This window comes from Spodoptera frugiperda, chromosome 18 (assembly GCF_023101765.2).
Source record: "Spodoptera frugiperda isolate SF20-4 chromosome 18, AGI-APGP_CSIRO_Sfru_2.0, whole genome shotgun sequence".
Classification (NCBI taxonomy): domain Eukaryota; kingdom Metazoa; phylum Arthropoda; class Insecta; order Lepidoptera; family Noctuidae; genus Spodoptera; species Spodoptera frugiperda.
This window is the reverse complement of record NC_064229.1, coordinates 3,852,763-3,879,408: the sequence shown is the minus strand read 5'-3', so window position 1 is coordinate 3,879,408 and position 26,646 is coordinate 3,852,763. Positions and strand designations below refer to the sequence as shown.

General features: G+C 36.9%; 1 protein-coding gene across 7 annotated transcripts in view; it reads left to right on the top strand.

Moving 5' to 3' along the window:
* Positions 1-26,646, top strand: part of LOC118277837 (tight junction protein ZO-1) — a 140,005-nt gene that overhangs the window by 11,535 nt on the left and 101,824 nt on the right. For 6 of the 7 annotated variants that reach the window (XR_004783796.2, XM_035596796.2, XM_050700340.1 and 3 more), the window contains exon 2: positions 14,225-14,276. Coding sequence is in view for 5 of the 7 variants with exons in the window: in XM_035596796.2 (XP_035452689.2) it covers positions 14,225-14,276 (52 nt within the window). In the remaining 2 variants the exon portion in view is untranslated. Of the gene's footprint in view, positions 1-14,224; positions 14,277-19,820; positions 20,090-26,646 lie in introns of those variants that run through there. The other variant, XM_035596799.2, reaches the window with a different exon arrangement.

Genomic DNA, 26,646 nt, shown 5'->3' with positions numbered 1-26,646 from the left:
CCAAGTACAAGATAGATATTTACTTATCGGTCCCAAGTTCCCACAAACATTAGCAGCTTGATAGCGAACTATTGAACGCAATAATAATTCTCATTGTGCCAGAAACGTTGATAATCGCACCAATTTTGTCTATTTTGTTTCTAAGAATAAAGATAAAAGGTCAAGTAGAATGAAAATGGCGGAGGCCAAAGTGTCTTGTTTGTTCTTTTCTGTTTTTCGGTTAGTTAGTTGTTACATTAATTAAGGGATTGAGAGATAACACTCATAATTCTTGGCTTGTCTCTTTTGCGTCTAGAGCTCGAGGTGATTTCTGGTCATTAGCTCCCTTAGTTCTACCGTCTACGTTACTATTTTTGTATTATATTTAGCAATTATCGTATACCTAATATGTGTAGTTATTATGATGGGTTTAAGATCTGGGAAAAAAATCCCACAAATCTCCGGAACTACTGGTCCGATATGAATAATTCGTTTTGAATAGAAAACGAAACGCACTATCCAATGGGATAGTGCGTTTATCGAGGAAGGTTATATAAAACATCACGCTATGACTAGAGTAGAGCAGGTGAAATCGCGCGATATTCGATAATTTCATCCACCCAAATGTTTAAATCAGAAAGGTAGATACAATAGTGTACAGTTCTTTCATTTAATTTAACGCTCAATTTGTTCATCTCCTCAAAATGTAAGGTCAATGCAATGCTAGATTTTTTAATGACTTTCTAAATTGCATTACTTAGGAGCAACTTGTCTCTAAAGACAATTCTGATGCTCGTTACTGATGGGCGTGGAATTGATTCAGAATTTCAGGCGTTTTTACAAGCTCTAATCTAATCTCAGTTATTTATAGTCTAGACCGTCTTGGATGCCTTAAATTAACTAGCATGACATTGAAGTAATTACTTTAAATTATTGGAGATTTACAAGGTTATGGGTGCACAATTGTTTATTTTCCTAGGCAGTTTTAAAAGTGTTTGAAATGTTTATAGTCAACTTCATCTTTATCCTGTGAAAGTCCACTGCTAGACTGAATTCCTCTCCACCAGAGCGGTTTTTTAATGAGACAAGCCCGTTACAACTTCCCGAAACCTGGATCTATAGTAGATACAACCATGAAAACACCGGAACACTGAAGTCGTCTCAAGGACATTAATAACGGTCTTGTGACTAATAAAAGCTTAAGTTACTCTTTAATACATCAGCTACTTGCTAATAAAATTCCCGTTGAAATCGGTTCAGCCATTTCAGAGAATTGCCAGAATAAACAGACAGGCAGACAGACATAAATTATAAAAAATAAAACTTTCGTGTAACTTACAAAAATTAAAAAAAAATGCAGTAGCTATGTATGGTATGTATATTACATATATTACAAACAGACAATCCAATTTTTATTAATTAGTCTAGAAGATATATCTAGATTATGCTGGTGTTGCAGAATCCTCTATCACAGTTCGAACTGACAGCTTTAATTTTCCCAACGACTAGTTAGTTGTTTACAATGCATTTAAATTTTAATGAAGCTGTCGCGTTACAGACGAACTCAATCTCGTTAGATGGTGGAAGTTTTTCGTTGCATTATTAAAATGGAGCTAATGCAATGGCTGTGGCTATGGTCGGGTCACAAAACAAGAATGGGACACATGACACATCTCTAAAGGAATTAAATGCGACTTTTGCACTAACGACTGCCTCGTCCTTGGTCGAGCGGTAGCAAGTGCGATTGTCGGGCAAAGGATCACGGGTTCGATTCCTGTACGCTAGACGATTTTGTTTTTCGAAAATTTCTCAGTAGCAGCACACAGTCTGGAACAGTGTTTAGTATATGGCAATAGGCTCACCCCCTATTACATGAGACTTAAAACGCAAGTGGTAAAATTGGGTGTTGTATACATTGTACTTTCATATTAGTAACGTGCCGTAATGTACACTTCTGCCAGTGGGGGATAAAATAAGTGTGGCGATATGATTTTTCACTAAATATCTCTTTACTTCCTTCTTTTAAACTGTTTTACCAGGAAATTCTCTCATTTGAGCTCCAAATGTTGACAAACATTAAAAATTTCGTGGGATTCCGAGGTTCCTGATCAGCATCATCAATTTTAATGTATTTCACAATGGGTCATTGTCAAAGATCACACAATGCAGTTTACATACTGTATGCACTTTATCGAGAAAGTGATGTGATTACATTTCGCATAATTTTGTTATTGAAGTAAATTCTGTGGAATTGTTGCATCTCTTAATATTTCAGGATATTATTATAATGAAGAGTAAATACACACTGAAGACCAGATGTTGATGTTGTTGACGTCCACGTTCAAAGATATGATGGGATTCTTTGTTAATGGTGTCTCTTATCTTAGTTTCTTCTTGTTCTTGTAATAAAATAATGTTGTGACAGCTTATCGCAGTCCGCATAAACCTATTGCCATGTACTGGGCACAATGCCGGACGCCGTGCTACTACGAGAAATTTCGAAAACCCGAAAAAAACCTAGCAATACTGATGTCTAATCCAGGAATCGAACCTGAGACCACTTGTGACCACTCGACAAACGATGCAGTCTTAGTAACATGACAATATTATTATGTATCTGAGAGACACTAAAGACAATAATGATTGTCATAATGGTGTGCAAAAATCTGCCACGGCCCACAATTCAGCGCCAAATACCAAAGCGAAGTCAGGCATACTTACTAAATTAGTCCAATGAAGCTCAAATGGCCGGTGATTAGGTCACTCGCGACGCCATGATTGTATTAATCAAATTAGCGAATTCTCAGCAACGTTTCAGCTTGTTGTAATTATTTAGATCTTCATCGTTCATTAATGGAGCCTTGAAAAGGAAAATGAATGCTCGAGCTACGAGGCCATATAAGTGCACACGTGGTTTTTTACAACGAGAGAACATTAGCAACGCTTTGATTGGATTTGTGCTTGTTGGATGAAAGGTAAATAATAAGTAAGGTTAAATTAATTATTTATTCGAGTTCTGCAAACAACGAATCGTAGGTTTAAGATAATGGTTGATATACTCTTACTCGTTCGTTAATAATATCTTACAATTTCGAAAGCCAATATCGATGATATAACAAAGATTTTAGTTGTATCATTATGGAGCTCTTACTGCGAGGGGCTAATTGACATGCCATGCAACAACTAAGTGCTTATTTCAATAACCGATCTTAATCTTAAATCTTTGGATCGATATTTATTTTTGACAGAGATGTTATAGAACTAATATCAAAAATCAATGTCAATCTAAACATTTCATATTGAGATCGACAGAAAAAGGCTACTTTTTAGCTGCCAAGCTACAAATCTGTGCTATATCCTCCTTGTTCAAACTTTAAAAACAAAAGAAACCGCACTGCAGTCAAATTGAAAATCGAAGAATTCATCCGCCATTTTCTGATCTCCGGCCATTCAACCGAATTAATTGCTGCAGTCAATTGCAATTTAGTAAGACACTCTCGTTTCCCGGATTCTTGCTTTGTAGCCAATAGAACTAATGGTACTTCTGTTACACAGCCAGACATACAATCTAATGTTCATGAAGGTACTGTAGACCACTTAACGAAATTAAAAATAAAAGACGCGGGGATAATGTATGGAGTTGTACCGCGCATTGCAATTGCAGAATTGTAAATGAGCAGCAATTTGGTGGAAATTGTGGTGGGAGTTTTATTTTTTAGAGTTAGTCAATAAGTCATTAAAGTTTACAACAACGTGTGTGTGTCATGTTTAATGAACTGCGGATTACCTAGCGGGTTTTCTGCGGTCCGGCTCGAAAAGCGGGAGAAGAAACAGGGTGGTTTTTAGTCAGTAAGAGTCTGACACTCCCTCTCGCCTCGCCCAAGGCGGGAGAAGTAATTGGATGACATTCCCCCTTAAAAAAAGTTTCATGTTTAAAATGATTTCCCTTTTTATCAACATGTAACAAACTGAAGCCAAAAACAAGACCCGCTTTAACTAACAAAACTAATTTACAACTCCGAACAGTTGATTTCATAGAAGCTTCCGTTTTGCTACTATAATTACTATTATGTGTTCCACAACTTCTATTATGTGGCCTTTGTTTCACACAGAACTGATCCCACGTACCCGTGAACTTTGAAAAAGTAATCAGAACACAAAATGGGACCATGATCGAAGTACATTGTGTGTTAATTGATATTATTATGTGATTTATCTGTCTTATAGTGGATGAGAATCTTTATTTGTCGTGTACGAGTAGTTAGTGTCTTTTTGTTGTGAAAATTGAAAGATACGAAGACTTCCGAGTTGGATTAATTTAATATTACATAATTCAATATAGGTGCCTACGAGAGACAAGTTTTAGATGATAAATAGCTGATTACTTTTCTCTTTGGAGGAAGATTGAATGTGAAGATGAAACGTACCACAGAGTTTGTAGTTGGTAAGAGTTAAGCTTAGGACTTATGTGGCTTGAGAACTTCCAAAAACTTTTACTTTAACCAGGTCTTTCTAGGGATAAACAAGTGCGGTGTATGGTATTAGGTATGTTACTTGAGAACTAAGTATTGAAGCTGGCGACGTAATGTCTAATGTCATAGTACGGAGACCATATTGACATTTACTGGGCATTGCCCTCCACTATAAGAAAGTGGGTACTAACCATTAAGTTGATGGACTTCATAAGTGAAAAGTTCAGGTAAAAGTTGGCAAAGGCTCGAACCAACAATATTCCGATGGTCTAGTAAAATCCATCAAATCTTTATTGGAATTTCTGATCGAAAATCTTTAGCTAAATGAAACTGTTATAATCTCATTAGGGTTTTTGAATTAATGAAAGGGTTATAGAATTAAATTAGGCTCTTAAAACATTCAAATATTTTTAAATATTTTTTTTCATAAATATTTTTTTCCGAGTCACTTTTTGTTAGTACTGTCTTTGTTAAATTTAGATTTATAATTTCGATTTATGAGTTTAAAATAAACCTTAAGCAATCATAATGATCCGACCCGGAGCTGCGGATTGGCCAGTTTACCGTGGCTCCGGCTTAAAAAGTAGGAGTGGGAACGGGGTGGCTTTTAGTCAGTAAGAGTCTGATGATCTCATTGGATGATTTTACTCCCTTTCAAAAAATGCAATCATAACGACGATGTTTTCTATTACTTCGTCGTTTAAAGAATTTTAATACTTACACATTCCTTACAGAACAGCTCTTAAATTAAATTTAAATAAAACATTTCAATACGCAAACTAAACCAGTACCAGACGATCTAATATTTTATTGAAGATCTGAAACGGGACTAATGAATGAATCCGTTTATACCTACGTCTGTGTTTGGACCTAAATTCAGCGTTTTGGGATTCAATACTGCACGGATTCTGAATAGACCCTTTTTTATTGAACTAAAGCTGGGTGCGAATGGTGCGACTTTTATTCGGCGATAAGAATTTGCGCGTGAATTTGTCGCAGGGTTTAGTTGGATATTGAGCGCACAATTCTGAAAGGATTGACCGTTCGCCCAGTAGTTATTGAGTTCTTTTCTAAACGTCCCGTTTTAGATTTCCAATTTTGACAGAACAATGAAAAACTAGGTTTATTTTTTCATCTACCATTAAAGATGATTTTTTTGTAGATTCTCATTATCTAATTGTATTTCATGTCCACACACATTTGTTTTTATGACTGATAGCATCGCACTGTCGCACGCTCTTGTCAAAAAAATGTATTATCACATTTTTCATCTACCATTCTCTATTATGACGAACGACCCTTACATTACTACAAGTACATACGTCCATTAATTACTCCATGAATGAAAGGTGATAATTTACGATGGCACTAAGTAATTAATTAAAACTACATAAAGGGCGACAGTCATGGTACAACAGTGGCTCGACAATAAAACGGTCCGGTTTATAGCGACAGTCGCATCGCATAATGTCTGGGCGTGTATGGAATGCGTTATTTTTTTAACGGCCTAAAAACATTATGGTGTAATATAATTTGTGGATTGCCAGTGTAGAGGTACAACTTCATTTAGAATGCTGTATGCATAATTTAATAGTTTTATTATTTTCCTTCGAAAGCATCGAACAGGCTTTTGACTGGGCTGCCTGGGTTGGTAAAATTATCATGTTCAATTTCTATGTTTGGCAACAGTCCCAAACTGCATCATATATCTACGATACGACTAAAAACATAACTTACGAAAACTTGGTATTTATATACAATACAGTCTACACACAACATAACTATACTTTACTTGATTCTCAACTTTATTTCAAAACTACAGGGTTTAAAATTGGACAAAAGTAAGCGTTACTATGTTTATATACAGATCGAATATACGGAAAATATTTGCTGCCGTAAAGTAAAAACAATAACTGTCATGTGTGCACTTACTTTGTAATATTAAACGTGACGTTTTGTTACCCATCACATCATGGCGGCCATGACAGGACACCCCCTGTGAGTAGTGCGTGGGGAAATTGATAGGTTATGTTATTCTGTGTTAGATTGAATTAACTTTGGAGTTATAATATCCGGAGTATGGTGGGTAAATGTTTGGTTTGTTTACGTTCCCCTGTTTCTGTGTCGTGCAGAATTTGGGAATATATTATGATTGAATAAAAATTTTGGTAGTTTTGAGAGGAACTAGCTTTTCAAAACCTATTTTTGTTTTAATTTGAATGTAGATACCTAACCAAAGTCGGGTTTATTCACCAGAAGAGTTGAACATAACTATGAGATCTAGTTATTTAACTTTTTATTCGAAGCCATGTTTTGTAACCTAACCCGTTTTGATCCAATTACTTCTCCCGCCCGAGAGGGAGTGTCACTCTTACTGACTAACCCCCACTCCTACTCCTGCTTTTCGAGCCGGAGCCCCGGTAAACCCGCTAGGTAGTCCGCAGCTCCGGATATAACCTAACCCTGATTTCAAATCGCAACTTAAGTATCATAATTTATTTCATATCTTACAAAGATTTCAATCACACAAATCTCTCTACGATTCGTACAAACTCCTATTTGCACTGTTTGACAAGGTTTAGGTCTGATTACTAAACCTTTTTAGGTTTTATAGACCTTACCTTGAACAAACTGTAGGATAAACAAAATAGGGGCTTTATTAGGGACTCAAATGTAAGAAATATCAACTGGCAATATGTACTACATCCCAGCTTATACAAGGAGATGAAGATAAGGTGCCATTGACCTTTCATCTCTGACTATGTCGCTTATGGGTTATGGTACTTAGGACTTTAGTATTAAGGTCTATTTCTCTTTAGCTATTATGTTTTTAATCGGTGTTATAAACTTTTTTTAAGTTTTTTTGTTAATTATTAATTAATCGTTTAAGCCTATGATGCGGTTCCTAACAAACATTATTAAGTATAAACAACTAAGTTTTGCCAGCGGCTTTTCGAATCCCCAACAATCCTCAATTCCTAAGCCCCAAAAGGCCGGCAACGCACTAGTAACGCCTCAGGTGTTTCTGGTGTCCTTGGGCGGCGGCGATTGCTTATCATCAAGTGATCCGTCTGCTCGTTTACCGGCTTAACACCATAAAAAACCGTTCCTACGACTTACTTTTTTTTGATGGTGGAAAATCATCCAATGACTTCTCCTACCTTGAGCGAAGCGAGAGGGAGTGTCAAACTCTTACTAACAGTAACACAAAACCACTCCGTTCCTACTCCTGCTTTTCGAACCTGATCCACTTACTAGGATTATAATTTCATCAAAATCTGTATCATCCAAACATTGAAACTGGTGGAGATAAACAAACGTAATAAAATTTTATATCCCCTATAGATAGATTTAGTATCCAAGAGCAGCCACTTGTGTTCAATGACAGATAGAGGATGTGGTCACTGCATAACGATGGTCACTACCACTGTTGTAGAACTCACTTACGACTTGCTTATACCGTACTAGTTTCTAAATAAACATAGGGTAGATGATTAATTTTAAATTGATTGTCCGCCTTGTAGATTATTTTAAATCTATTAGACACCTATTTTTTATTTTCTTACGCAAACAAATACTTTCGAAGGTATATCGGTTTGAAATATCGCGTGTTCACTTTTAGGTACATTTTATATGTAGAAATGACGTATTACCAACTGGATTCAAATGGAAAATGTGTTATGGATTTTGTTTTGGTGTCAAATTTGTCCTAGTTCTAGTACCCTTTACGACCTTAAGTTTCAAGTAATCGAAACGAGAGCGCGTTCGGCGCTCTGATTGGCCGGTTCCAATGGACCAACCAATCAAAGACCCGAAAACGCTCTCATTTTGTTTTTGTTTAGCATAAAACAAACTCGTACTAAGGGTACAGAACAAAAATAGAAAATTACGATTGCTAGTCTATAATGACATAACTATATTCTTGTGCATATATCCGAAGCTTGAGTTGAACTTATCTTATATTGAGTTTAATACAAATTTAATCACCGTAGTAATCCCATCTCAGATTACAGAAATTCGATACAGGAAGAGTAGATGGAGGGTGGCATTAGATCTCGTATTATTTAGATGAACAGTATTCATCTAGGCTCCTACAATGGCTACAATAGACATCCTAGATCGGGAAGTACTAAGTCTTTATTTTACTACGGATGGGGTTCAAACTAACACACTTTTTCATTGTAATTGATTTTTTGTGTTTAATTCGAAGGTTGTGTGTAAATCGGTCTTTTCACCATTTGTGTTACAAGTCCCATGTAATAGGGGGTGAGGCTATTGCCATTTTTAAATTTGTGGACATATATCTTGATTATTTTATTTTATTTTTATTTTTCTTTTGACATAATTTATGAACATTGAACATTGTATTTTTATTACCGTATGTATTTTATAAAGCATGCAAGAATTTTGTCAAATTTTTATGGGTCCTGAAACCTGAAATAAATGAATTTATTATTATTATTACTACTAAGTACAATTTCAGACTCCGTGCTACTACTGAGATTTTTTTAGAAAAACTGAAAGATGCCCAGTAATACTTTGCCCAAGCCGGGAATCGAACCCGAGACCCTTTGTCCGGCAGTCGCACTTAAGACCACTCAACCAACGAGGCAGTCACTCTGATAATTACATAGTAAAATGTCATAATTCAACTGTTAAATATCAAAAAACCACTGTCATTAACAGTGAAACAATACAATATAACCGTGAGAATAACAAAACAACTTCAACAACACGTAAAAATAACATCTCAAACAGTTTTGACTCATCAATGGTGTCAACTGAAAGACTAATGAACAAAAATAATAACTTTATCAAAGACCTTAGACTTAAGACGACGCCATTTTGTTTTTGTTTTGTTTTACTTGTCTCCGGCGCAAGACAGATGAGTTGACACGTGTTTTGTTTGCAAAATTCTGTGCAGACTAAAAATACAAGCGTTCATTTGTTGACAGAGACTAATTGAATTGAAATGCTTTTGGACAATGCATGGCAGATTTTATTTTGCAGATTTTTACGTTGAATTACACCGAGTTAGTTACGCTTGATGATCAAGACTAGGTTTAAGGGGTTGGGTTCTATTTCAGTGCAGTGAGAGAAGCAAAGTTATCGACATAGCTTAGCAGAATTTGCAAGCTAAAATGTGGCTAAAATAGTCACAAAAATATATACAATACTAGCAAACCCAGCGAACTCCGTTTCGCCACCAATGATTTTCCCTGTTTTCCTGCTTTTCTCTTGAATTTCTTTCCTAAATTTTCTGCTACAAACCTTACGGAGCCCGAGACCTTTCCAACGAATGCAAAACCGTGTAAATCGGTTCGTGCGTTCTGGAGTTATAGCGTCAGGAAGGAAAACCCGACTTATTTTTATATTATAGATTTTTTTTTATTTTCATTTCCAATTATCATTAAAAACCTACCGTAACACTTCTCTGCACCACCCTGCGGTTGGTAAAGAATGCCATTCGGCATTATGTTCGTTTTGTACATAAAGTTGACATGAAGCGTTCATGAATGTTTTTGAACCAAAACCGTTCAAAGGTATATTAAATGGGATCTCAAACTCCGCAGGCAAAATAGAAACTATTAAAGACTCATGAAATATAAATACGGTGTAATAAAGTTCTAACAAAGCTGACCACCTCACAGCGACCACGGAGTAACAGCAGCCATGTTTGTTTACAGACTCTTGTTAGAGGCCAATGACCTTTCAGGTGCAATGCCAAGCGCTAGCGCAACTTCACCGTTGAACTTTTTATTGAGGCGATAATGTGTGTAATGAGTAAATATGAGATGGTTATGAAATGTGTTTGTGGTGACGGATTGTTGATTTTGTACGGGAGTATTGTTTTTGTTGGAGACTTTTATTAGGTTTTAAATAATAATATGAGGTTTACAGCAGATATTCAGCGATGAACATCTTTATTTTTATCTGAGCAAACAATATTTAATTTTATTTTTAAAGCACTAACTAATTCCGCTTTTTAATCTATATTAGCTTCTGCTACCAACTTCGCTTGCATTGCAGTAGGATATAAAGTAGCTTATATGTTATTTCAGACTATAATCTGCCCCTGTTCGAAATTTCAATCCGACCCCTTCTGCCGTTTTGACCTGATTGAGTAACAAACTTTCGCATTAACATGTATAATATTAGTAAGACTATCCATCCAATAATATAATTTGTTATCTCTTTAGCCATTTAATACATGGATTATCTCTTCCTGCTACGAATAATGGTCGATGCACTGAATATTAGCAAGTACTTAATCAATGCAGCGATTGATGCGCCCCACTGCAGTATGCTCATGAATGAGATGCTCTTATTGTATAATGTAAACGTTTGAGATTATTTAGTAATGTGTAGTCACTTCCCGGTTGATGTAAGGTTCTATTTTGATAGAGGATGGCTATTTCAAAGAGTGCTACGAGTATTTGAGAAATGTTAGATGGGGAGTAGCCAGGCATTTGCTCTAAATAAATTTTAATATCGCAAAAATTCACTTTACGATCCCGAACGATCTGAGAATCTAGCTACGGACTACCTAACGGGTTACCGGGGCTTCGGCTCGAAAAGCAGCAGTGGGAACAGTGTGGTTTTCAGTCAGTAAGAGTCTGACAATCCGTCTTGCTTCGCCCAAGGCGGGAGAAGGAATATCAAGATTTAACCCTCAAAAAAGAAAAATCTGGGAACCACCTTGTTTTTATTATGGAACAAGCCTTAATTTTATTAGTGGCTTGCTTTTGGGGAGCTGGACTAGGAAGTGTGATATTGCCACTTCACTAAAATCACCCCGTTGACCACCATTGGCACCTATGGGCACCAGGCCCTTTAAACAGTTTAGCTCCTCACCCCATATTCCGCCAATATTATGAGTTCCAAGATTGCTGAACGGAATAAAATATGTAAGTACAAAAGTAACTTCTCACGGTTCGATGCAGACGGTAACTCGTAGTTCAAATACAAATAGATTTATTTATTTTAAAGGGCTACCAACATAATCAGTGAGGCGGAAACTGCGTCAGTATCCATTGGTTCCGGAAACCGTACATCAACAACGATTTGTAACAAATCATTTGACGGAAGACCCCAATGTAGGTTTTATAATCTGTGGCTTTGATCTCGCGCGCTGTCAACTGTTGTTCTCTATGGATGAAATGTCAATGGAATTTTGGAAAGTAGGTAATGTGTTAAAGGTCTTACATCACTCTGATCCAATTTTCCTTTTTTGAAATATAGAAAAAACTGATGCATTGTTATAAGGCCCGTTTTCGAGGAAAGTGCTCATTATAAGCAAGAAACATTTCATGTTTTGAGCCTGGAAGACACATATGCCCGATATCATCATCCTCTCCTAAATTTTAAGAAAACATTAAGCTAAGTTAGGTGACATTAATTTAACAACATTGTGGTTTCCACCACCCTATAAGTAACACCTTACAGTACCAAGTAAGGGATTGTTTAGGTTCTACATGACACTATAAGTAACTTTTAGTTAAGAGGTGGTTTAGGGGTGGTTTGTGAAAATGACCATTAAAATGGAGGATAGGATAGATAGATAGACTTTACCGGATTCTAGATTATATCCTATTACAAAATGAAATCAAGCATGCTACAAGTCTACAAGCTGAATTTGACCCAGTTTCGTGGCGTCTGCGGTATTCCATTAATAATATTAGGCATTAATTGGCACAGACGCGATCAAATTACGTCAATCAGAGCTGACTGCTCTGATGTTGCGGGTATCCAAGGTCGGCGCTGATCGCTTACCTTCAGGCGATCCGTATGCTCATTTTCCCGCAACTCCGTAAAAATAATTTGGTGAGTTCGTAAGTGACATTGCAAATACCTAACTTTCCTTATGTATGATGTTACTAGACCGATAAAATTCGCTAGAAAACACTTTTCAGGGAGTACCATAGATTGTATCTCATTCCCCATGTTCCTAATCTAGACCTAATCGAGAGAAAAATTCTTAATGAGCTGATGCTGTCTTGGACCAATCATATCCGCACCACACTGGATTCCACTATCCACAACACCCTGCACACCGCCATAGACAGAATTCTGTCTGATAATCTTTCTCCGTCCGAATGGATCCGATTGGATGGAGAAAGATTATACGTGAGAAGGTGAGGCAGAGGGGTGGTGATAATCCTCAGCACTTAGGCAATTGAAGCAAGGTGTAGCTGACGCGGGTAGGCCAGAGCGGCTTCGTCAGCTAATAAAAAAATGGGCTATTCCAGACACAAAGACTGGAAATATAATTTTCCAGAAAGAACAAAAGATCATAAAATCTATACAAAGTCCGATAAATACATTAATATCCAACAAAATAGAAATTAATATTCCCCTCGTATCATAAATATTAATAAATCAACATGAAGAAGTTCTGAAAACAAAGGAGTTCATAATAATAGGGAATTGTTTATAGTTTTAAGCTTCGTAAATATAGTGGAAGCTTTAACGGATGAAAGGGAATGGTATCACAACACGTCGGTCGAAAATAATTTATATTGTAATCTACTTAGGAGGTGATATATAGTTTAATAATTATGACTGATTTTCAACGTAAAATTAAAGTAGAGCCAATCCTGCTTCATGCAATATCAACCTTAGACTTACTTCCTTTACATTTTGGCTTTACATTTAAAGCATTTTTACTTTATTTTACTTTCAGAGCGACTTTATTTTTTGACAATAGAATTAACTCTTTAACTTACAAAATACAACTATATACACTTTAACTTACGAAATACAAACATCATACTAACAAAAACTAACAACAACGTTTTATAGGGCATCCTAAAATATAAGCCTTATTTAAAAAGAAACTAAAAGCTGTAAGTAGTAAAATTCCAAAACATATCCATATAGACGATTTTCAATCTCACACTGTTATAGAAAAAAATGTACATTGCCACTTAGGATGTAATCACATTAGTGGTGACAATTTGCGGTTGGAAAACATGGCTGTGGGACAACGTCCGCCACACGCCACACGCCACATACATTAGCAAGATGGACATCCTGCAATCATGGCGGATTTACTACGTACAATGAAAATTTTTAGGAAAAAAACCACACACACACATCCTTACAAGATTCAATATTGTCTAGTATTGAGACTATGTAGTACCCTTAGTACGGGTTCACTTTACGTTTAAAGTAACCGAAACGAGAGTGTATCAGGCGCTCTGATTGGTCGGTTTATTCGAGCTGGCCAATCAGAGCGCCAAACGCGCTCTCGTTTCGGTACAGAACAATACAAAGTTTACTAAGTATGGACTTTCTTGTCACGTTTCGACGTCAACAACGTCACGCCTTTTTTATCACCAAAGGGGTAGGCAGAGGTGCACATTACGTTACGGCACGTAATACCGCTATACAATGTACGCCCACTTCTCACTATTTATGTTGTAAGTCCCATGTAATAGGGGGTGAGCCTATTGCCATATACTGGGTACCGATTCCAGACTCCGTGCTACTACTGAGAAATTTACGAAAAACCAAAATTAGTAGCCCAGTAATACCTTGCCCGTCTTGTCACGTTTCTGAGTACCAAAATGGTGGAAACTTTTACAACTCTCTTGTTACTTTAATTATTTCGTTATTGCCAGTGTCGCCTTCTTAAGAGTTTCTTAAAGACTCCGTGACTTCAGGAATGAAAAGTTTTGCACTGGAAGAATTAATAATTCAATTGAAACTTCCTGACCCTTTATTAATTTTTAGAGAGCTTCTAATATTTATTGTCATTCTCTTTGTTTCAGGATACGGAGATCATATCAAAGACAATATGGTTATGAACCATAATTTGCACAGGTACGTAACTTTCCACAAATGTTATGGGATCTATAACAGACTTTTAATAGTCCTTAGAAACTTTGGAGACCAATGCTCCAATGTTTCGGTGTTTTTTGGTTGGTCACTAGTTACATTAATGTAAGTTATAGGATTCGCAAAGGTTGGTGAACTTTATAAAGAACTTAGCTGTGATTGGATCTGATCTGAGACTACATGACCGCAGCCGAATGCAAATACAAGACCAACGAGGCAATTATTGTCATATAAGTCAGAATCCAATCCATCTTAATGTGATGTTACCTATGTATATTTTCATGGCGGAATGGCAGCAACGACTGTCGCAACCGAGGGCTGGGCTCGCTGTCATTGCAGCGGTAAGTCCCCTCTTTGAGGAGTGGCTGGAGAGGCGCCACGGCGTCCTCACCTACCGCCTGACGCAGGTGCTTACCGGACATGGGAGTTTCGGTAGGTTCCTGTTCCTTATTGGGCGGGAGGAAACGCCCGGGTGTCATCACTGCGAGGACCGCCCGGAGGACACTGTAGAACATACAGTGGCGGTGTGCCCTGCGTGGGCTGAGCACCGCCAAGTCCTCAGGCATGTGGTCGGCGACGGCGACCTCTCGCGCCCGGCACTGGTTCAAGCCATGGTGCGGAGCGAGAGGGACTGGGCCGTCTCCTCCTTCTGCGAAGCAGTCATGCTAGCTAAGGAGGAGGCGGGGCGCGTGAGGGAACAAATCTCCTCACGCCCCAGCCGTCGCGAGAGACACTCTGGGCGTCGGGGATCGCGTGACGATCTCCAGCCACCGTAAGTGCGGGTCTGCGGACGGTGAGCAAGGGTAGCTCATCGCCCGAACAGAACCAGACCCGTGCGTGCGGCGCGTCGCGTTCCGCGCGCGCCTCAAAGAGCCATCAGACCACCACAGATGGGGCCCAGTAGGGCTGATGCCTGATCCGGAGCTGCGGACTACCTAGCGGGTTTACCGGGGCTCCGGCTCGAAAAGCATGAGAAGGAACGGGGTGGTTTTTAGTCAGTAAGAGTCTGACACTCCCTCTCGCCTCGCCCAAGGCGGGAGAAGTCATTGGATGATTTTCCCCCTCAAAAAAAAAAAAAAAAAACCTATGTATATTTGAAGATTTTACAACTAAAACATCCTCTCAATGGATACAACCTATAACCTCGAACAACTAACTGATAACTATCTAGGTCCTTATTGTGATTTTCATGGTAAACAAATGAATGAATGGGAAGTAAGGTTATAGGAGAATAGTGCCACGCAGTCAGGGACAACGGACGTGCATTGTACAGTTGTGTTGTGCAAAGGATTTTAAATAATACTGTGTGCTAGATAATGAATTAAACGGTATGTAGGTAACGGTGATGGTCGTGGGTTCTCATTGGTTGGTTTTTTCTAGCCGTCCAATCAAAGCACCGAAAGAGCTTTCGTTGCGATTACTTTAAACGTAAAGCAAATTCATACTAAGGGTATAGTAAGTACTGACGAAATATGGTAGAATGAGATACGGTTCGGAGTCGGAAACATCCTTTATTTTCTACGAAAAAGCATAACAGTTACGTAATCAGATTAATAAACCCCAGTTCTTTGCCCAAAGTCAAAATTATTTTTTCAAATAGAAAGGGAAGGCATTTTTGAACGACAAAGCCAATATTATAATATTAAAAAATATCTAGCTGTCTGTCGGTTAGTCTTCTAGTGAAGCTATTTGCTCGTTCCAAAGTGTAGAATCCTATGGTTATTCTTGTTTAATCAGTTTCACAGTACAATTCTTGGTTACATTGTTTCGTTGTATGTGAAAGATGGAAATACAGGATAAACACAAGTATTATATTGTTTCTATGTAATTATGTATTTCAATGTGTGTTCAAAGGTAACTTGAGCCCTAATGCGAAGTTACAAGTCGACCTGCATTTTTTAATCAGCATTTTAACCAAACATGATGTCAATAAGTATAAGTTTTGCTTGATCGACAGTTTTGAATGAGCATGTGTGGTGTTGTTATGGTGTGATGTGTGATCATCGTGTTACATGTACATATTTGTATTTGAAACTTGGCGTCACTGCGTCAGTTCTGTTTAATCGTAACTGGAGTCGCCTCCAAGGTCATGCTGAACGTAGTCTTCTCCCATGACTTGTCAGGTATTAACGGATACCTTGGTGTTAGTTTTTTTTTAATCTTATTTATTTTAAGGGATTTTGATAGATATTACCTATTTGACGATGTCAATCCCATCGTGCTTTTACAGAATTAACATAATTGTAACTTAAATAGTTATTTGGTGTTAGATGAGATATAACAATTTTCAGTTTTGAAATTCTTAGCAGTTGCAGTCTATGGCAATTACAGAAAATTAACGGAACTACACATTTTTGTTTTTTGAGGGTCGAAATGTCTTTTTCCGCCTTGATAATCTCGTATTCATACTCCAGATCTATCGTACCCAAGAAAACCACCCAGTTCCTACTCAGCACACTAGGCAGTCTGCAGCTTCGGGTCAAGCTTCAGCCCTACTAGACCCCAACCTTGGTGGTCTGACGGATCTTTGAACGGCAGATACCCAACTTTCACCAGTAACCGTTGAATCTTACAATATTAAGCACAATCAGTGTCAACTATAAAAAATAATATTTTCTGTACACCTGGAACTGCAAATAAAATTGGTTCAAATACAATTATAATAGGCATGCATTGAAGTATGAAAGTAATATTTGTTCTCTAGCAACTTATGTGTAAATGCAGGCTCACAGCTGATTGTAAACCTCGTAGCGCCGAGCGCGCACGTGTTTCGATATCAAACAAACAATTTGCGTTCTGTTATTACTTAATGGCAGCCTGTTGAGACCGGGGCTTTAAGATAACGTTGTTTGTACGACTTTTATTGTGCGAAGAAAGAGGCACAGATGTTATTTTTGCAGTTATGTTATAAGGAATGTGATAGGGAGTAAGCTAATTGCCAAATATAGGGACTAATTATAGGGAATTTTGGAATAAAAACTTCATATAACAGTTTTGGAGTACTATTGGGGGAGACTTTTGTTAAACAGTGGACGTTTTCCGGTTGATGATGATGATTTTGATGATAACACTTTTGATAATCTAATTTAAAAGTCCTAAAAATTTTGTCATATACTCTGTATATCACGTGTAGGGATCTAAAGTGGTCTAAAGATTTTCTTGAAGTGTGCAACAGCTGTTCTTAAAGTGTAGCTTTACAGATGATGCATGCGATGATTTATAATCATGAGTTGCGAGACGAGAGACGTTTGAATCTTACAAAATGTTGCCTGATTCACCGGGTCTTATAAAATAATGATTTGTTTCCAAATTTTTACTACTTAATCCCAGGAAATCTAGTATTCTGCCAGATTTATAATCTAACCACCCCTATATAGGTAATAAATAACACACGTCTTGTTGTTTTACATAATTAATAGGTACCTACAACATGTAATACCTCCAGCGAGGGAGAATGGACTCCTAAGTAAATTACCGACATGTATGGACCAAAGCTTTTTGTTCACAACTCTTATGCCTTGTTCACACTATGCTAGTAACTTAGTCGAGTAGCGAATATTTGTAGTTCTCTCTAGCTGTTGTCCCAAAATCGAGGCGAGAGAGAGATTTTTTTAAGGGGGGATCCAGCGACTTCTCTCGCCTTGGGTGAGGCGAGAAGGAGTGTCAGACTCTTACTGACTAAAAACCGGGGTTCGAAAAGCAGGAGTAGGAACGAGGTCGTTTCTACTCCTGCTTTTCGAACCCCCGATAACCTGCAAGGCAGTCTGCAGCTACAGGTAAGCTAGAGAGAGAGAGATCGTCGTTCCGCCTTTTTTCCCCGAAGGGGTAGGCAGAGGTGCACATTACGACACGTAGTGCCACACTATACACAACACCAACACAACTTTACACACTTTGGTACACCAACTTTTGGACAATTGTGTTATACTATTATTAGAACTTATAACGGGATATTTACCATGTTTATTCATTTTAGCGAGTTTCCGATATTTCGGCACTGTTGCAAGCGCCATAATCACGGATTAATAATAATAAAAAAAAATTATGTTATAAGTCCCATGTAATCTCTCTCGCTTTTCACTCACCAGGGGGTACTAAATATTCGCTACTCGACTAAAATACTAGCCTAATGTGAACAAGGCATTAATGTCAACAAGAACATTCCTATGTCGAGTGTCCAGTGCCAAAGGATGTCAATTAGTTTTTGCCCACGTCCTGAACCTGGATTATTCCCTAGGATACGCATTTTGTTTTTTAGTCGCTGTAATATTCTGTGGCATCCTGTTTAATCTGTTTGTAACATGTCGTTTGCAAAATGGTTAGCATAATGTGTAACATCTATTAAAATATAGCATGGCTAATTGTTTAGTTGTGGTTTTACGTGAAATTTTAATGGTAGAAATTAATTATGTTTTGTTTTTCTACAATAGGAGTTACTTTCTACGTTCAAAAGCGCGTGCATTATGGGAAACTAACTCTTATCTCTATAATATTCACTAATTGCCGCATTCAGAGTCATTTAATGATTACTTAATCAAACTCTTAGCAGTTGTTTTCGACCGAAATGGTTACCTCCGTCGTAAGTTCGTAAGTTTAAGTAATCATTAAATGTCCCGGAGTATGGCAATAAATGGTGGAACAATTAAAGTAATTAAATCAATCTTACTAACTAAAAATAGATTATGAACCTTAACTGACAATTAGTTGGCACTGAAGCATTAATAGTTTAATACCAATTGCAGACCATTACATCTATTCGCTTCACATTTAGGTCGTTCTTACTGCAGTTAGGTCGAGCAATATCTGTCCTAAATTCGCTATGTTCCCACCCACGATGGCTGAAACCAACTTTAAAAACTCACATCATAAATCCTTATTTATATCCCTCTAAGGTTCATTATTGCTTGTGTGTTATCAAGTTTTGGCTGTCTTGTGGCTTGCAGTTCGCGAGCCGCTTGCATTAAAACTTTTTATTTTAGATTTTATTACGTTTTTTTTTTTTTTGGAAAAGTACGTACTTCCGTGTAGTGATGTTATGAGCTTAAATTATGTTTATGACTGTTTTGGGAGTGCCTCAGTTTAGTGTAATGAACTGCAAACGACTATCTCGTTGGTTGTCAACTATTACGGCCTTATGACATGAAATATTTATTTTTTTGCAAAAGTCTGCGTGATTTTGAGATTTTACTCGGTAAGTGGAGGAAGTTTGTAATTTTATCTTTGCAGTAAGATTGTCATCTGTGTTTGGAATCGAGTTCAAGTATTCTTGTGCTAACAACGTCAATCTTGAGATCAAATCCTAAGGTCAACGACCTTGTACCTAACCGGGTTACGGAGTTTCAGAACTTCGCGGCTTTATAACATAATCTTTTTATTGCTTTGTGATATAAAATTTTCTTACAATGAATTAAGAAATATCAAAACGGCGTGACAGTCAGGAGGTAAATAACCATATCCACATAAATATATTTTCAGGCATGGATTCTTTGGCAGGCGGCCGAAAGCGGCCAGTCGACGCGAGCGTCGCGACGCGCTCGCCTCGCTGACTGACGCATACGAATCAAAATTTTCGAAATTCAAATTTTTGGAATTAAAAAGTAATTTAAAGTTAGTGACGCGACACCTTATTAAGCTACATAGAGTGTAGATAGTGACCTCTTAGTGAAGTACCGAACTCGATTAATCGAATAGTGTTTTTAAAAAGTGAGAGTGTAAAAGTGATGAAAGTGTTTTCATGATAATTTATGACCGACAACTTCCAAGTTTTTATTCAAATTGAACAACAGGTGTTATTCATTGTAGGTATAAAAACGGTTAAATAACACGAAAAGAAGGCCAAGTGGTTGCAGTTGCAATTTATTGAATTGACATTTATGAAAATATTAATTGATTGACCTATTGATAAATTGTTTCGTACCAATTTCGATATAACGAGGAATATAATTGGACAAAACATTTTATTTATAAACATAAGCACAATGCGTTGACCTGTGTTGTGTGGAACAGCGTCGGATGTGAAAACATTTGCTACCGGAATTTGCTAATGACGGATAAATGAGGACAATATTTATGCCAATTTGTTTCTTAGACATAACAATATTAGGTTTATTTTCGTAGATGAGCAAAAAGCTTTATTGCTGGGAGAGTACTAAACTAGATCTGTTTGTTGTTTTTGAATAGTCATGGGATATTTAAAGATAAGATATACCTATCCTTTCTACATATCGTAGAGGTCATATTAATTAAAACTCAATGACATATAATGTAATAATACCGCAACAAAAAGTTCAAAACTTGAGTAAGCTACTAAGTATAACTTAGTTTGTTTACTCAGTTGTTAACCAAGTCCAATCGTCATGTGCCTAACTAGTCACATGCTACCCACTCATGAGCTTCAATGTAATAACTAATAAGCACTGAAGAGGCGTAATTCCGTGTGTTTATACCGCACGTCAATTTATCGAATGAACGACACCGCGCCGTCTCATTCGATGATGTCATTCATAAAAATTATAATCGACTAAAATACTAGACTAAAACAAATCGTAGTAAAGAGGTCATCCTTGCTTTGATGTTCGTAATGGAAGGAAATTTGAATTGGAGTTCGATGTTTAAAAAATTGCGGTACTGGCATAATAGATAGAGAATGCTTTTATCGTTATTAGAGTTATGATATGGTTATGAGTGCTATATAATGATGAATCTTAAAAAACGAACGCTATACCTAATACCTTTTTTTGTTGATATAGTAACCAATCCACTAGTACTCCATACTTAATGCTAAAGGACAATTCAATTTGACGTTTCAAAAGTGCCTAATTTAGGATTAATTGAAATAAATGCTTTGACTTTGACTTTGAAAGTATTATCCCTGTTTTTTTCTTGTCGTAATTTACATAATTTTTCCGTCACTTAGATCTGTTTCAAATATAATAAACAACAGCATTCTTAAACTACCACTCTCGATTATTGCAACATCAAATTATCTCTTCTCATCCAAGAAAACAGACAAATTACCCAAAATATCCCAAATTAAATTAAAATCTGATAGAACTATAGCACAGTTGACACCAAACACCGATCCACGTGTCCCTTATAACCCAGGAGTGGTATAAATCCGTATAACTATAAATATGTGAGTGTCTGTCCGTCAGCGCTCGTATTTCCCCGCGGATCCGTATACATACGAGAGATGTCAACTGCCAGACAGTCTTCCGTCTACGACTAACGAATGAGTATGGATGTGGACGAAAAATGGACGGTAGGGTTGCCGGTTGCAATATGATACAAATTAAACTTAACCAAACCATATTGTGATACTGTTAGATTAGGTGATGAATAAAAGCAATCTGAAGATTAACTTTAGGTCTAATTAACTTACCGCCGTACTCAGAGTAATGTAATGTTAATTTAACCCAGTCCTTAGCAATTGTTTTCCGAACAAAATTGTTAAATGAACAATTTAAGTAATCATTAAATGACTCTCAGTACGGCGGTTACTCAAAGATCTCTCGCTACAATAAAGGATCTACGACAGACGTCGTCAGAGTTATAACAGTTTCGATATCGTTAAACGTAAAATAAACTCATACTAAGGTCTCTGATAAAGATGATGAACTTTACCCAAATAGAAAAAAAAACTATGTCCCAAACTTTCGCCGCCGTTTCTGGTACTTCCCGATCCTCGAGAAATCCCTTAGTTTCGAAACCTATTTAATGCAAAAACAAACAAACTAATTCTTTCTGCTTTACAGTATTAGTTTAGACAAAAACAGCCGCCATCCTTAGATCAGTTATCGCTTGCGTAGGCGTTGGGATCACCGACTGTTCTCTACAAATTGTGCCGTCACGTCACCACGAAGTAATGCGACATGGCTGGTAAACATCGCAGTTTTCTTTTCTATTTCACTCTCTACTGACAGCACGTCAAGATGGAAGTCCTGTCTTGGTTTTTAGACGGCTCCCCGATTGCTTTTGTGCACTTATTTTTGGATTGGCAGATAGATTGTGAGCTGCTGGAAAAGATTTTGAAAAGGATTTTCAAGTCGTCTTTTAGTAGTAGTAGGTATTGCTAACTTGTTGAGTAGCTACGTAATGTTATAAAACTCAATTCTATCATGCACTTTGCATGGTTTGTCTTCAGCTTTGTATTTTGCTTGTTATATTAGTCAGTAAAATACACATTAAATAATGGCTGCACAGTTGCAGTTGGCGCGGTGGCTGGGCAAACGTCTGCTGTGCAACGTGTAGCGGGTTCGATTTCCGCATGGAGCAACACTTTGCCATCCACAAATTGTTGTTTCGGGTCTAGGTGTGATGTGTATGTGAACTTGTATATTTGTAAACGCACCCATGACACAGGAGAAAATCCTAGTAAGGACAGTTTTTATAAAAAATAAAGATACATTCGCAGTAAATCTTCACTAACATCTATGGTTTCAGCTTGGTACTTTTATAAACATAAGTAACTACATAAAGTATTGAAACTTGAGCTACATCAAATTGACATGTAACTGAATATATCCACGTGTTCTCAGCAGATATACTTGACATTTTACCCCGCCAGACAGCGTTGCTCGGCTTGGCACAAGTCACCACGTTGCGGCTGATTCATACCACCAACTCGATTGACTGACGTACTATTGGACTTAGCTAGTTGGGATCAAGGCTATTTGTATACTTTTAAAACAAAGTTTAACGGTTTATTTACTTTATTTGTCTTAAAGTTGACTTTAATAATAAGACAGTTCTGTAAAAATAAGAAAACATTGTATTTATATTACTCATTAAAATTGTTTACTTATTGACTTAGGTATAAATTTTTAGGGGTTGGAATAGTATGTATAGTCTAATTTATAGTTAACATTTTATTAATAGTAACAAGTCACAATATATGTATGGAATAGTTTAAGTAATCATGTAATGTCTCTGAGTAAGTGCATAATAATGTTAGGAACGGACTTAAAAATAATTTATTGTCTTTCTAATAAAATGTCCCGGAAATGTCTTCCCAACAAAGTGTGAAATACCATATAAATCATATTATGTTTAAACTAAAAGATGTGTAAAAATGTTAGTTAGAAACTTGTCATCGTAAGATTGTGTTAAGTAGTAAAATGAGTTCAAGAGATATATTTATAGAATGGTCCACGAAGTATTGCATCATAAAAGATGGGAGTGGAAACAGGAAAATTAGTGCTACTAATCACTTTTAATAGTTTTCTATTTAAAATTGATTTGTCAAATACCGCAGTCTTGAAATTAAAAAGTAGATTTAGGTATAGAGTGCCTCGTTGATAGAGTGGTTGCGAGTGCGACTGCCGGGCAAAGAGTCTCGGGTTCGATTCGAGGTGAAGTATTGCGGTTATTATTTTGGTTTTTCGAAAATTTCTCAGTAGTAGCACGGAGTCTGAAAATGTGCTGTAAGAGTGGGTGTACATTGTACAGCAGCTTTACCTGCCGTAATAACCAACTCTATCTTCCCCTTCAGGAATAAATGGCGTGACGTTGCAAATATTTTTTTAAAGTTACAAAAATGTTTCTAATTGAATGGCAATTTCCAAAATCTATCAAATATACCTATTAAAGTTTGATTGTTTATAACGCATCTACGCCTTAACTGCTGAAAGCGATGGATAGATAATAATATTGAAAGCAGCAGATAGCAAAAGATTCATACAATTGATTGATATGGAACAGATAACGAACAAGAGATATCATACTAAAACATTCATACATACTCGTATACTTACGAAATTACATCTACATTTTGATCCTGTAATGGACTTCGTGTCTTGACATTGCCCTACATCAATTATACAATATGGTCAATACATATATATTCCATCATCTTTGATACATGTCCGTATTTTCTTAAACCCACATCAATATTCCACATCGAGCACCTAGCTTCACTGACTGACGGATTATTCAATTAGACTTTTCCAAAGTGCCTAATTTAGGATTAATTGAAATAAATACTTTGACTATTTTCTATAACACAATTCCCTAAAATTCTACTAGCTTGTCCGTGGTTTTGCCCGAGTGAATATCCCTTAGAAAACTTCATGGAGATTTCATCAAAACAAAATCTAGCAGATAAAAGAGTATATAAGAATCGTAGCAATTGGCGTTCAATTGTTTCTGCCTACCCCCATGCGAAACAGGCATGAGGTTATTTATGTAAGTATGTAGATAAGGTGTAAAGTAGAAACAAACAAGCACACTTTTACATTAATAAAAATTAGTCTGGATCTTTCCACAGGCAGTATAAAACGGCAATAACAATATTCCTACATAAGTTCCGTGAAGTTGTTACTTATTAAAGTAGTGCCCAAGTAAGGAAATCCCGACCATTCTGGAGCTGGAGTGAAGTACCTAGTTGATGGTATACTTGTTACTAGTTTCCATTATCTAGATTACTTTGTTACCTGTAGAATCACTGGTTGGGTGGTTGTAAGAACGGTCTTGAGATTGATTAATGGGACGGCAAATGTTATTGTGGTTTTAGGCTTCATTGTAAGTACTAGGTGCTTCTATCGGGTGTGTTTTTAAACTGTAACCATTTACCGCTTTAGCTTACACTGCTAATTTCAATAACCGATCTTCATCCAAAATCTTTGGATTGATCTCAATTTTACTAATATCAAAAAATTTATCTTAATGTAAAGATTTTGGATTGGGATCGGTTATTGAAATCTGCAGTAAATCACCAGTGACTTATCTGCGATCTTATCTCCTGAAAAGTGTGAGAATTATAGCAAATCACCTCTAAAATAAGAGCTAAGATCAACTGTAGAGAATAATGTATATCAGCTTCTGTTAAGGGTTTTGATCATTTGATGATGAAAAAGTAACGAATAAAACTGAGTAATAGACTAATAGCATTGAATCTCGAACTGTACCAGAATAAAGCAATAGACTCGTCCATATCAGGATTCGATAGATACAATTGTCCAAATAGGATAAAAGAAAAATTCTCACCACGAAATAAAATGAAGTGTAAAACTTGATGTAGCTCCCGCTCAGAATGAAGTGGTACGATCGAATGAAGCGCCTCTCGCCACTCATATCGGATTTACATGTGAAATGTGAACGAACGATATTATATTTGCATCGAATTTGAATGGATTTCGGCAGAGAATTTTCGAATTATTCCGATTTATGTCTGGACAGATTTTATTGACGGTGGTGTGGTTAAAAGTTGAAGTATGCAGAAAGTGCAGTATGTAATGATAATCATCATCATTACGCCTCCATCTTAAGGTTTACCCTTAAAGTTTGACTGCAGGGTTGGCGCGCTAGCTAGGCAACTGGCTGCCGCGTAACGTGTAGCGGCTTCGATTCCCTTACGGAGCACCTCTTTGTGTGATCCATAAATTGTTGTTTTGGGTCTGAGTGTCATATGTATGTGAACTTGTGTGTTTGTAAACGCACCCACGACACAGGAGGAATTCATAGTATTAGGCAGCGTTTTAAAAAACCTATTTTCGCGTGTGCCAGGATTCGCAGTAAGTTCATCATAGATAAATATGTAAGAAGGTAACTACCAATAACTTCTTTGCAATAACAATGGAACGCCTAATTCTTATTCTCCTAACCTAGCCCTCACATTTCAAGTCAAAATACGAATGAGAGTCTGTACGAACGTAAGAAAACTTATTACAAGATAACCTTATAACATTTTATTATCTATCTGTTGAATTATCTCAGATCTACTTTTCTTTGCGGGAAGGCAGCGTACCTACCATATTTCTCCACGTGCCAAGCCTAACAGATTTCCTATAATGTAATGTAGGTGGCTAAAATCTTTACAAATGGAAGCCATGGGGCCACAAAGGGCCTTGAACGCCATAGATTCATTGCTCCCACAAAAACCTTTGTTCTAAACATGGCCTTACCGCAGAAGGGATAAAGCATAATTTTGTACAAACTGAAACCTGATTGATGGTTGACATTGATAACAAGACAATAAAGTTTTATTGCGATCGAGATGAACGGACGGACAGGCATCAATACAGACTAACATTCGTTGTTATCAATTGTGGAGATTTATAGGCATAGTGCAACATGCGGGTGCATAGACAAGCTGATGGCAGTTAACTATTTATGACCATCCCAATTTGAGCAACGAATTAGAAATAATAGACAAACAATTAAGTTTCAATTGAATACGTTCGCAATTACAAACATAATATTAACAAGTCATTTCTGTCTGTTGATTAATAAATTGCTACGCCCTACAAACTTTTACTTATACTTCTACTTACAAAACTTTTGTTAAATTAACAATTAATTCTTGCAATAGAACAAATTAAAACCGAGAAAGAAATCGACTAACAATAAACACGGAACT